This window comes from Oreochromis aureus, linkage group 13, assembly GCF_013358895.1.
Source record: "Oreochromis aureus strain Israel breed Guangdong linkage group 13, ZZ_aureus, whole genome shotgun sequence".
In the NCBI taxonomy this organism is placed as follows: domain Eukaryota; kingdom Metazoa; phylum Chordata; class Actinopteri; order Cichliformes; family Cichlidae; genus Oreochromis; species Oreochromis aureus.
Window position 1 is genome coordinate 19803261 of NC_052954.1, and position 14073 is coordinate 19817333.

At 40.9% G+C, this 14073-nt stretch overlaps 1 protein-coding gene across 1 annotated transcript; it reads right to left on the bottom strand.

Moving 5' to 3' along the window:
- Nucleotides 1–10974: 10974 nt before the first annotated feature.
- Nucleotides 10975–12750, bottom strand: LOC120443440. The gene is made up of 3 exons (XM_039622144.1): nt 12650–12750; nt 11913–11988; nt 10975–11789 (listed from the first exon to the last, which is right to left on the bottom strand). Exons 2-3 carry the CDS (start codon nt 11985–11987, stop codon nt 11040–11042), a joined length of 825 nt encoding a protein of 274 aa, XP_039478078.1. The 5' UTR covers nt 11988; nt 12650–12750; the 3' UTR covers nt 10975–11039.
- Nucleotides 12751–14073: the final 1323 nt, after the last annotated feature.

Genomic DNA, 14073 nt, shown 5'->3' on the forward strand with positions numbered 1-14073 from the left:
GCTGCCCTCCTGGAAGCCCTCGCCGCCTGGTATTCTCAGCGTCAGTGTCTTTTCCCGTCGATATTTATAGCCAAATTGCTCGATCCTCCCTTAAGGAAGAGACTGCATCCTCGCCATCTTCACTCCACCACACCTCCACTTTCTCCTGTGGCTTTAGTGAACCTGTCGGGCCAGTCAGACTACACAGGGACAGAGATTTCCCCCAGGGCTTCCCCAGAGGCTGAGTTTGAGTCTGTTGCCACCTCTGGACCCCTGGAGAAAGTAGAGCCTGCTAGGTTTCTGCCGTCAGTTTAGCCCTTTACCTCACACCACCAGCCTCACCACCAATGTCAGCTGCTCACTCGCTCTCAGCTTCCACCTCAATCTTCAGCTCAGTTAGCTGCCCAGCAGCAGTCAGCTCAGCCCCCAGTGCCAGCTGCTCACTCGCTTTCAGCTCAGTCTCCAGTGTCAGCTGCTCACTTGCTCTCCGGATCTCCTTAACCTGCGCCGCCGCTGCCCTCCGCACGGCTGGCCCCCTGAACTGTTTCGGACTCTTGTGCCGTCGCCCTCCGGACTGACCCCCTGACCTTTTTATGGACTCATGATAGATCTAGTTTAGTTGTCGGTTTTCCTGTGTTCCTGGACTTTTGCCCCTTGTCTTTTGGTTGTTTCTTTTTGGTTTTTGTTTGGTTGTAAACTGTATGTGGTGTTAAATAGGCCTATACTACTGTACTTTAATGTCAGTCATAAGGGTAGTACTTCAAGAGCCATATATTTTATGTGGTGGTACTCACTGTGAAAAGTTTGAGAACCACTGCCGTAGTGAACTTAAAGCAAGCTTTTTAGCTGATGACCAATGAATAAAAACATAACACATAAGAAAGGAAATTGCAAAAACTATCAACTACTGAAACCTAAACTGGGAATAACCCTAGGGCAGGAACACTGGATTTAGGAGACATGAAGGGATGATGATTCAATGTCCTGACAATGAACATGGGGTGAAAGCAACAACGTCTAATAAAAAAGGGTGATAAGGGGAAGAGGGTAAAGCTGGGAACATAGTAGGGACAGATCAGGAATGAAAGCGGTGAGGTAAAAGTTGAGATAACACACACAAGATGAAGAGCTATCACAGTAAAACAGGAGGCGACAGAACACTGAATCCTGAACAACAACACACTAACTTGTTACATACAACAGAGTGACAGACACAAACACAAGACTGACTGACTGACACAGAAGACTTAACACAAAATGATGGGACATGGGGAGAGACCTAAAGTCTAAAGCAATTCAAATCAGACAACAAGACTCAAAACACTAAGAGGATGAAAACAAGAAATAATGCAAACATTACACAACCCAAATAGCTCATAATAATATCTCACCAGCTGAGCACAACTGAGCACAACAATTACAATAAAGATCGACACACTCACAGGGATGATGAGAATATTTGGGTCAAATGAAGATGTACACCTTAGTTTAAGAAGTTATAACAGCCCACAAAGCAGCTTCAAATTGTATAAAAATAGTCTTCTGAAGTACAGTAAAAACTTACTTTTGTTGTTAAAGCCTGCCCCCTTGTGTATGTCCATTAACATTTCAATTAAATGCTTCTTATATTAGTGTACTGCTAATAATATTGATGTGGACTTTTAGGACTGCACTGAATTAGTTCCCTAACAACATGTAAAAAGTTCATTGTCTAACAGTAAATTCTCAGTCACAAAAATGAAATAAAATGATTTTGATCAGGGATTTAATTAGTGTATTTTGTGTTTTTGTTGATGTTATTAACAACTGAGCTTTTGTTAATTTTTGAAAACCAAAATTTTAGAGTCCAAAGAAAAAACATTGATCATCCCCAAGAGATGAAAAATGGTCAGTGTGATGGACCGAGTTGAAAAACAGGAGGAGTCCCAGGACTTATTAGAAAAATATGGTTTTCATTTATTTAACCCCCAAAAATCATATTTACAAAAGTAATAAATGTTGAGCTCATAAAAGAGGTCAAATAAACAAAACTCAACTCAGGCAAAAACTGCAAACTTAACAAACCAAATGACTGCCCAAAGAAACATAACTGACCTCCACATGAAATGACACACAAGGGTATATATATAATGGCTGATCAGACCACTATGACACACAAGGGGTAACTAAACAAAACACAATTGTAAACAACAAACAATGCAGTATAGTCTGGTTTGTTAATAAACTAAACACCAAAGAAGAAAATCAAAAACATTAAACCCTGAGCTCAAATATTTAATTAAATACAAATACTTTGTTTTTAATGAAAGAAAACACACATTTTCCCCCCTCAGCAGGAAGTAGTGGTGCGGTCCAATTATCCCTTTTTGTATTTAATGGCTCTAAACCCTGGCCACCATCTTTTGTCTGGCAACTCCCAGGGATGGTGGCTAGTGAAGCGCTATACAAATACAGGCCATTTACCATTTACCATGATGGCAGGTGAGAAGCAAATAAAGAAACAAAGGTTAGTCAGAAATCAAACAAAGTAATGAACTGGTATGCATACATAAGTAAACAAAATGTGCACGCTTACAAATATAACAAACGTATCCAAACCAATGAATAAACTTATTGGAAACTAAAGTGTGTTATTGTGTTCAAATGAAGAAATGAAAATACACAAGAGTTACTGACTTTAGAGTGTGTCCATGGGTTTGGCCATCACAGTCAGCTACTTTCCTGTTCATCATCACGTTTTCCCTTGTGTGTTATCGATTTTCATTTAATAATGATATATTCCATAAATAAGCAATGAGATGAAAAACACACTAAGAAATTATTGGAGGGGCGTGTTTGGGAAGAACGGCCTCCTGGATCTGAACCCAAGCGGTGTTTTGTTGTTGGACTGGTTGTTGAAACCACAGTTTGGCCATAACGAACACCATGTTCGAACATAAGAGTGTCCATAAGTGCACCTGGCACTAGGACGCTCTAGGCTACAGGTTGATGATCGATTTTGTAATGATATCACCAGACCTGCAACCATATGTTCTGGACACTCAGGTAAAGAGTGGGGCTAAGCTGTCAACTGATCCCCACCTGGTGGTGAGTTGGATCAGGTAGCGGGGTAGACGCTGGACAAACCTGGCTTGCCTAAATGTGTAGTGAGGGTGCGCTGGGGACGCCTGGCAGAGGCCCCAGTCTGCGAGATCTTCAACGCACACCTCCGGCAGAGCTTCAATAGCATTCTGAGGAAGAATGGAGACAGTGAGCTTGAATGAACTATGTTCAGCACCTCCATTGCTGAAGCCGCTGCACTGAGATGCGGCCGCAAGGTGGTTGGTGCCTGTTGTGGTGGTATCCCCCGAACCAAATGGGGGAAACCGGACGTGAAGGGAGCCACCAGGCTGAAGAAGGAGTCCTATCGGGGTTGGTTGCCCTATGGCACTTTGGAGGCAGTTACCACCAGGCCAAGCGGAACGCGGCTCAGGTAGTGGCTGAAGCAAAAACTTGGGTGTGGGAGGAGTTCGGAGAGGCCATGGAAAAAGACTTTTGGACTGCCTCGAAGAGATTTTGGCAAATCGTCAGGCTACTCAGGAGGGGAAAACAGTGCTCTACCTGCACTGTGTATAGTGCGGGTGGGGCGCTGCTGATGTTGACAGAGAAAACTGTTGGGCGGTGGAAGGAATACTTTGAGGACCTCCCGCCAATCTCCAGGAGCGAGGTCACACACTAGTGAGGCAGTTAAACTGCTCCTTGGTGGCAGACCCCCTGGAGTCAATGAGGTCCGACGAGTTCCTGAAGGCTCAATACAGGGAGTGCAGAATTATTAGGCAAGTTGTATTTTTGAGGAATAATTTTATTATTGAACAACAACCATGTTCTCAATGAACCCAAAAAACTCATTAATATCAAAGCTGAATGTTTTTGGAAGTAGTTTTTAGTTTGTTTTAGTTTTAGCTATTTTAGGGGATATCTGTGTGTGCAGGTGACTATTACTGTGCATAATTATTAGGCAACTTAACAAAAACAAATATATACCCATTTCAATTATTTATTTTTACCAGTGAAACCAATATAACATCTCCACATTCACAAATATACATTTCTGACATTCAAAAACAAAACAAAAACAAATCAGCGACCAATATAGCCACCTTTCTTTGCAAGGACACTCAAAAGCCTGCCATCCATGGATTCTGTTAGTGTTTTGATCTGTTCACCATCAACATTGCGTGCAGCAGCAACCACAGCCTCCCAGACACTGTTCAGAGAGGTGTATTGTTTTCCCTCCTTGTAAATCTCACATTTGATGATGGACCACAGGTTCTCAATGGGGTTCAGATCAGGTGAACAAGGAGGCCATGTCATTAGTTTTTCTTCTTTTATACCCTTTCTTGCCAGCCACGCTGTGGAGTACTTGGACGCGCGTGTGATGGAGCATTGTCCTGCATGAAAATCGTGTTTTTCTTGAAGGATGCAGACTTCTTCCTGTACCACTGCTGCTTGAAGAAGGTGTCTTCCAGAAACTGGCAGTAGGACTGGGAGTTGAGCTTGACTCCATCCTCAACCCGAAAAGGCCCCACAAGCTCATCTTTGATGATACCAGCCCAAACCAGTACTCCACCTCCACCTTGCTGGCGCCTGAGTCGGACTGGAGCTCTCTGCCCTTTACCAATCCAGCCACGGGCCCATCCATCTGGCCCATCAAGACTCACTCTCATTTCATCAGTCCATAAAACCTTAGAAAAATCAGTCTTGAGATATTTCTTGGCCCAGTCTTGACGTTTCAGCTTGTGTGTCTTGTTCAGTGGTGGTCGCTCTTTCAGCCTTTCTTACCTTGGCCATGTCTCTGAGTATTGCACACCTTGTGCTTTTGGGCACTCCAGTGATGTTGCAGCTCTGAAATATGGCCAAACTGGTGGCAAGTGGCATCTTGGCAGCTGCACGCTTGACTTTTCTCAGTTCATGGGCAGTTATTTTGTGCCTTGGTTTTCCACACGCTTTTGCAACCCTGTTGACTATTTTGAATGAAACGCTTGATTGTTCGATGATCACGCTTCAGAAGCTTTGCAATTTTAAGACTGCTGCATCCCTCTGCAAGATATCTCACTATTTTTGACTTTTCTGAGCCTGTCAAGTCCTTCTTTTGACCCATTTTGCCAAAGGAAAGGAAGTTGCCTAATAATTATGCACACCTGATATAGGGTGTTGATGTCATTAGACCACACCCCTTCTCATTACAGAGATGCACATCACCTAATATGCTTAACTGGTAGTAGGCTTTCGAGCCTATACAGCTTGGAGTAAGACAACATGCATGAAGAGGATGATGTGGACAAAATACTCATTTGCCTAATAATTCTGCACTCCCTGTATGTTGTAGGGCTGTCCTGGTTGACACGCCTCTACAATCTTGCGTGGAGATCAGGGGTGGGGCAGTACCCCAGGACTGGCAGACATGGGTGCTGGAAAGGAGAGTCCATCTGTTAGTCGAAACTTGGATACAGGAGGAACAATGTGGTTTTCGTCCTGGCTGAGGAACACTGGACCAGCTCTTTATCCTCTCAAGGATACTTGAGGGTGCATGGGAGTTTGCCCAACAGTCTACATGTGTTTTGTGGGTTTGGAGAAGGCATTTGATCGTGTCCCTTGGAGTGTACTATGGGAGGTGCTCCGGGAGTATGGGGTGTTTGACCCATTGCTACGGGCCTTTTGATCCTAATACAACCGTTGCAAGAGTTCGGTCCGCAATAAGTCAGACTTGTTCCTGGTGGGTGATGGGCTCTGCCAGGGCTATGTCACCGATTCTGTTTGTAATTTTTATTGCCAGAATTTCTAGGCGCAGCCAAGTGGTGGAAGGCTTTCACTTCAGTGGTCTCAGAATCTTATCTCTGCTTTTCATGGATGACGTGGTTGATGTGGTGGTGGTTGATGTGATGATGTGGCTCACATTGGAACAGTTAGCAGCCGAGTGTGAAGCGGTCGGAATGAGAATCAGCACATCCAAATCTAAGGCTGAAAGAACGAGATCGCAGATACAAGCGGCAGAAATGGGTTTCCTCTGAATGGTAGCTGATAAGCAGAAAAAAGATGGATGGATGGATGGATGGATGGATGGATGGATGGATGGATGGATGGATGGATGGATATTCTCTCACATTAAAAATCCAACCATATATCAAACCCACCACATGATGGAGCCTTAACTCATCTTTTACAGCCAGAATTCCATTCAAGAATTACAAAATAAACTGTGACAGCTTAAAGATCTTAAAGAAAAGAGTTACAGGACAAGCTGAGCAGTAGATTCAACACATTGCATCACTTCTCTGACAAAGACTTCAGTAATACAGCTACGGATAAGAAAAATAAAAAGGCAGAAAGTTGTAATTTTTAAATATTTCAGTGGTGACTGGATGGATGGATGCTGTATGTAACTTCTGTGCATTTATCCTGTTGGAGAACAGAAACAAATAAGATACTGAGGAAGGAAAAGAAGAGAAAAAGGTGAACAAATTAAAAAGAAAATGCCACATATCAGGACAACAAGCAAGATGATTTGAGAAAAAAGGAAATAAAGGAAGAGAGAAACAGTGTGCAGCTTTTCTAAGTTTTTTGAAATTTTCCCTTTTCATATTTTGATTTTTTAAGATAACCACATAATTGTGCATTGATATTCATTTTACACTGAGTAAACGCTCTCTGAGAGGCAACAACAATATAGAAACTTGACAGATCACATTTTTGCTTTGTTTTAAGAAAAAAAATATTAAAGTCTACTTGTATTCATAAATATAAATGTATAGCCGTAATATGTGAGGGTTACCTTTGGTGTTTTTCTTCCCACATTTCTCACAGTGGAGTCTGTTACTTCCCCATCCATCTGTGTAGAATGAGCAAAATGTAATTAACAGAAAGTACCAGCCTGGTGTAACATGCAACTATTTGAATGCACACCCTTAATCAAAACTCTTTTGTGTCACATTTACACTCATTTACATTTTGACGGTGCCCCCCAACAGTGTATACAACATTGTGTCTATTTAAGTACATATGAAGGGATAGAGCTTTGAATGATTAGAAGCAAAATACAGTTTTGTGACTCATGATCTAATTTCTTCTGATAGCTGATGAAAACACACACCATGTTTACCATAGGGATTTATTTTTTTTATTAAACACACATAGTAGTAATTAATCTAAAGTAGTCTATATCTCCAGCACACTCACACATGGAAAGAATATGAATATGTTCACTTATATGTTTTAACTAGACAGCACTGCAGTTTATTACCTTGCCTTTCAGGTATCTAACTTCTGAGTATGTTACTTCCTCTTCAACCTGTATTGAAGAACATAACATAATTAGAACATCTGACAAAATTAGAAAGGTTTGCCCTGTGACTTACTTTTGCTATTCTTTTAGTATCATATAGCAGTCACAGATAGCAGTCAAAGATAAACAGGTCAACTTACCATTGCTGTCACTGGTGATTCTGCTTTATGCTTCTCTAGTAAAACGAAACTGCTTTTACTGATGCTGTGCAACAATTCACAATAAAGTGAACATGAATTTAATTGTAATCAAAGTTAAGCAACACTTACTGTATATTAATATAAAACAGTTGAACGGCACCGCAATTAAAATGAAGATCAACAAACTCAGACAAAAGATGAGGCTCTTAGGGTCAAATGAAGCTGTACAAAATCTATTTTGAGAACACACAGTTTAGTTTAATAAGTAATAATAGTGTCTCTAAAAATATGTACACGGACTCCCTTACAAGAAAAGTTCTACCACTTATATACCATAATACTGCACACATAGTGAATATAAATACAAAGATATCTCACCTATGTTGGTTATTTTCGAATGTGGTAAATGTTAGATTTCCAGCAACAGTGTGGGTAGAGGCTATAATTTAAAAATGAACATCATCATCAACAGAGTACTAGAGTACTAGTGAGAATGATTATTATCCTAATATCTCTTTTAGAGTTAACATTTAGGATAGGATGGAATTTATATACATGTAGAATTTACAATTACTTGCAGTACTTACTAGTCAGTCTCCCAATGTCCTCTTTAGCACACAAATACCAGCCACTGTCCTCTGACCTTAGTCCACTCACGGTCATTGTGAAAACATTTGGGTCTCTCATGTGAGTGGTCACTGCTGCACCATCTATAGATCCTGATGATCCTGTCACACAGTTCTTGCCCAGCCTGCACCACTTCATTTCTCCAGAGTTACTGTGGTGACATCTGATGGTTATGTTTCCTCCAATATATCCTGTAGTTCTCTGATGATCCACATAGAGACTGGGGGTATCTTAAAGTCAAATAAATAAATAAAAAATAGAAAGATGCTAAAAAGTGCTAAATAAACATCATTGCTATTTCATATATATTCTCACTTTGAATGACAAATAAGAGCGCAATCAGTCTTTGTCAGAACCGTCAAATGTTACTTGGTGTATTTTTCTTTCTTGTAATATGTAATGTCTTGTAATGTGTAATGACTTAAAATGTGTATACAGATAGGGACTTACATTTGGTAACTGACAGTTTAAAATGCATCATCTGACACTTCGTCAAAGTCCACTGCTCACCAGTAATCAGTGTTTTCATTTGTAAGATTGTTTATAGTTGCAGTAAAAATGTTAAGATTTTTGTAGTACCTCCAATAATATCCTTCACACAAGTACTTCACATGGTTTATGTATTGGGAGTCATGGAGAGATGGGATGGAGATGGATTGTCCAGCTTCAAATGATCCTTTACTGACTGTAGTTATGCTGTGAACTTCTGCAACAAGAACAAAGTATTTTAATGGTTATGTTTACCTAAAACATTCTCCCTGTCCATGACTTGTTGATTTTATATGTAGACAATAAGGTATTAAGTACAAACCTGGATAATGCAAAAACTATTAAGACACATTTATTTATTGTCTGCTGCTTATCCATTAAAACATAAGATATTTAAACAACTGACCTTTGAGCACATCGAAGACAAGAAGAATGATGAGGTGAGCAGCCAATCTTAAAGCACATGAAACACATCTGAAGTCTTCTTCTATTTTTGAATTTTTGCAATTTGCAAATGTGACACTTTAAACGTTGCTTACTGTCAAAGTATGTGTATACTTTGCTGTGGACTACTGCAGGTGTAAGAATCACCATCTACAACAATTAAAAGCTGCATGGACTGATTTACCTAAAGAAGAAAAGTGACAGTTCAAATACATAGATACTGTACAGGTAAAAGATAAAAAGGCAAACAATTTTGTATGGAAAGTCAAGTCAAAGTGTATTTATACAGCATGTTTTTAAACAACTGCCTGTCACGCTGTATCAGGCAGTGTCAAGATATATATTCTTAAACACTTCTTCAGCTTCGAATCAGAGAGGAGAAATTACAGTTTTACATGCAGCAAGGGCAGTCACAGAGCACTCGCACGGGAGTGAGGGCTCCGGGACTCGCCCCCTGCCACTGCCCTGGTCTTTATTTATATAGTGGGGGGTCAGAGTGTGACCCCATAAAGACTTCCCTAAACCTGCTGGTCTGTAAGTCCAGCAGTTCATCTAAACAAAAGGCACTTAGCCTAAAACAGACTTAGATACGACTGAGAACTGAGAACTGAGAACCTTCACAGACAGACTTAGATACGTTTATCCTACCATAAAACAATATAACAAGGTACGACCTCTCCCATGCTCCCAGGATGTGGGTGTGAAGGCCAGAGCACTCTGGAATGCACACAAAGCCTTTGCAGCCTACTAAAGATCACACATCCTATCACTACACAATCGATTATACACCTCTAAGCATATATGGTTAAATATTTCTTAATACAAGTGACAATAATAAAATCTAAACCCATCATCACCACCCAACAGCCTAAGCCAGGGGTCTGCAACCTTTTACACCCAAAGAGCCACTTGGACCCGGTTTCCACGCAAAAGAAAACATTGGGAGCCGCAAATACTTTTTGACATCTAAAATGAAGATAATACTGTATATATTGTTTTTTACCTTTGTGCTTAATTTATCGACAGCTCCAGTACACATCCACATGTGTGTGCCACAGGTCGTCTCTGGAAACCTTTAAGTTCGTTAAACCCAATGATGATGTTCTTTCCAAGATGTAAATCTGAACCTGTGCAAAACCTGAGGAACAAACACAAATGTTCCTTCTCAGCATTCTTCACATATGTAGTTAGATATTTCTGAATCAGCTTCTGGTGAGCCGTCATTGTTTCAGGGAAAGTGAGACACTTGAGAACTTTTCTCACATTTGGTTGGAGGGTTTCAAAAAGTGACGATAGATCACAAATGCTTTCCCATGCAGTGCTGAGTGTTCTTGCCCACTGTTCAATAACATAGGCAGGCTCTTGGACAAGTGTTTTGTGTGCAAGCTCCAATAGGACTTCAGTGGCATTGTAGGCTGTTGGTATCTTTCTGCAGCTGTGGTTATCAAGTATGTCTATAAGTTCTTCTTGGTCCACGATGCTAAAGTCTGATCGCCACGCCTCTAACACTGTACGCTCAGATTCAGGCATGAACTTAAGGAAATCCTCCACAATATCACTCTTTACATATCCAAAGGCAGCTTGTTCTAGAATGGCAGGTGCAATTTTCACAGGCAGATATTTCTCTCTAACCCATCCAAATGCAATGATTCTGCCCACACTCTCCCACTCCTGTTGCCCAAAATCATGCCTTAAGAAGGGCACCTTGCAAACATTTCCAGTGGTGCACTGGTCATAGAATTCTTTCCAGAATTCTGAAAGACAATCTCTCACAACTCCCCCATCGTCATGGGCCATTTCAGGTGTTCCATCAGGCAGTACGAACTGGATTTTGATGTCGACATCTTCAAGGTCCTTATCACTAAAATGTGAAATGAGCTCTGACATTACCTGCCCTCTGTGGACCACCACTACTCTCCTCACTCTCTCACTGGATGGACCAGGGTGTGGAGAAAAATCAGGGTCATCCAAATTTATTGGCTCACTGTCAGAAAAGGGGCCAACAAAAATAATGTCACTGCTGTGAGAAGTGTTAGCACTTAGAGACTGCGTGGAAGATTGTGGAAGGTTATCGTTTGGAGTGTCTTCAATGTATGGCACATCATGGCTGATTGTTTCAAATGGAGCAGATGTTTGGACTGTAGTGACAGTAAAAGAAGAGGTTTGGTTTTGAGGACTCTCTTCAATTTCTGAAGATGGATGCAAACCTGGGCTGGAACTCTGAAGGCTGTCATTTTGTTTTTCTTTGTGGTGAGGTAGAACCTGAGGATATTTAGTTTTGTGACATGATAAAGTTCTCCTACTGTCAATGCATCATCGACTATCATCTCTTGATAATCCTTTAGATCACAGTCGAAATCTGTTAAGGGCCCCTGAATGTTTCCTCCATCTGGAAAGAACAAGCCTGTTGCAACCTGTAATATGTCCCTTTTCTTGGCATCCTTGCAAATGTCTATTTTTCTTGTTCCTCCTCCTCGTCTAGCTCTAACCTGCTTGAAAACCTCAGTGTCTTCATCATAATGCATCCATCCTATTTCTATTTTTCTATTTCTCTTCAGAGCATTTCTTTTATGGGTTGTTTGGGAATGTTCTTCTTGCCGTGTACTACTGCCATCCTCTTCAGATAATTTTCTTTTGGACAGTTTGGATTTCAGCCGTTCAAAAAGCGCTGACTTGCGGCTGCTGCCCCTCCGTCTGCAAAATCCAAATACTGCTAGACGATCACCATATGATGGCAAATAAGTCTTCAGCTCCTCATCTGTCATTAGACTTATGACACTGGCATCAATCTAAAGATGGAAAAATAATTTAATTTATTAAAACAACCAGCCTTGAAAATACAATCCTATTTTTAACTTAAGAACAATAAGGAAAAGTTGCATTTCAACCAGTATCTTGTTGGAATTAAGTACCTTCTCATTCTCCAAGGTCTGTATAATTTCCTCAGAGACTTCTCTTTGTTTCAAGAATTCAATCAAGTCTCCCATGCTGTAAGGAAGGATGTAAATTAAAATTACCTATTATAAAGCCACAATATTATCATCAAAGTATCTGTGCCTACATTATGGGATCTGACTATGGTGGAGAAGTGGGAATTGCATTTTTAAGTGTCCATTTGCACTGTAACTACAATCTGCATCACAATACAGTCAATCCCACATTTTCTCAGTTTTCTGGTTACATTTTTATTGGTTTTGTTCCTTATTTATATAGTTTTCAGTCATATTCCCTGTTTTGGGTGATTTGTGATTTTGTTTTATACAGTGCTGTACACTTATTACGCATGCTTTCAGCAAAACGTCTGTTTCATCAAACGTAACAGCTGTCATTAGCGTGTAACAAAAATGGTAAATAAATGGTAAAATGGCCTGTATTTATATAGCGCTTTTCTAGTCCCTATGGACCCCAAAGCGCTTTACACATCCAGTCATCCACCCATTGACTCGCACATTTACACACTGGTGATGGCAAGCTACATTGTAGCCACAGCCACCCTGGGGCGCACTGACAGAGGCGAGGCTGCCGGACACTGGCGCCACCGGGCCCTCTGACCACCACCAGAAACCTAATAGGTACCTTTGGTTAACCCTCACGTTGCATTCTATTCAACTTTGTATGTAACAATCGCTGTCACAGCGTTTTTGTATACCTTTTATCCAGTTATCATTTGTAGGAAGGCATTCAAAGCTGAAGAACCTGGCGCCATTTGTAGCTCACTGTAGCTCACGAGACGATCCAGTTTTGAGTGCGCGCGCCTTTGTGCCATATCCTTCCGGGTAACAAGGAAATGACGTCATTCACGTAGATTACTGATTGGCAGAGCTAACTCGAAATTTCGAGTTATTTTCTCGAAATTTCGAGTTATTTTTCTCATAATTTTGAGTTACTAAGTCGAAAATTCGAGTTGCTAAGTCGAAATTTCGAGTTACTAACTCGAAATTTTGAGAAACTAAGTCGAAATTTCGAGAAAAATAAGTCGAAATTTCGAGTTAAGTATCGTTTTTTTTTTTTTTTTTTTTAGTGGCGGAAACGGGCTTCCATAGATATAAACCAAGTTTAGGTGGAGTTTATTTTCGGTATGCTGACATTTTCGTACTGCGTGCTAGCTAGCATGACGGAGTTTCTATACAGCTGGGTGGGTGCTATGTTACTGATGTTGAACTTTATTTTGTTCATACGGTTAATTATTAGAGTTGCCAACCGTCCCCTAAAAAACAGAATCGTCTGGTATTCTGAGAAAATATTACGTGTTTCGTATTGAGGTGAAAAGGAACACAGTTTGTCCCGGACTTCAGCTACAATGAAAAAGACACAAAGCTGAAGCTGCACAGCTGCCTCTTCTTCTCTCATTCTCTCCTCTCCCGTTTCTACTTCAATCACGAAACTGATCAATGATCAGCTGATCGGCTTTTCTCTCTTGTTTATTTATCGCCCACTTTGCGCCAGAAAGAGGAAACCAGCGGATGTCGCGCTAAACAACAGCAGCACGTTTAAGCTTGATCAGCTGTTGTTAGAATTTATTTAATATTAATTTCTAGTATCAGCTGATGTTTGCTGGAGCCACAGCTGTAAAACCTGCTGGTCATGATATCGGTTTGGTTATCTGGTGAGTGGGAAACATGCAGATGAAACCAGGAGATGTCCTTACTGAATCATCAGAGCTGAACAGGTGATGGAGAAACAGGTTTACCTTTTAGGTGACATGAATGAGTTGAAGGGAAGTTATGAACTGTTTCTGAGAGACAAATAACACCAGGATCCTTTTCTATGTAGCTGACAGCTGGTAACTGTGCAGGGGCGGATCTAGCAAAGTGTTGCCAGGGGGCCAGGTAGGGCATTAACAGGGAAAGTTTGCAGTCTGCATGCCAAATATTCTTGGGCAAGATACTAACCCCAAATTGCTCTCCGATGCATCCGTCGGAGTATGAATGTGTGTGAATGTTACTTAGAAAGCACTTAGAAAAATGTGCTTGTGCGAATGGGTGTGAATGGGTGAATGCACAAGTTGTGTAAAGCGCTTTGAGTGCTCAGAAGAGTAGAAAAGCGCTATATAAGAACGAGTCCATTTACCAT

Coding starts and splice junctions, on each gene's coding strand:
- LOC120443440 (XM_039622144.1), bottom strand. CDS start 11,987: ATGGGAGACTTGATTGAATTCTTGAAACAAAGAGAAGTCTCTGAGGAA. Junction 11,790..11,912: donor AGACCTTGGAGAATGAGAAG/GTACTTAATTCC, acceptor TTCCATCTTTAG/ATTGATGCCAGTGTCATAAG.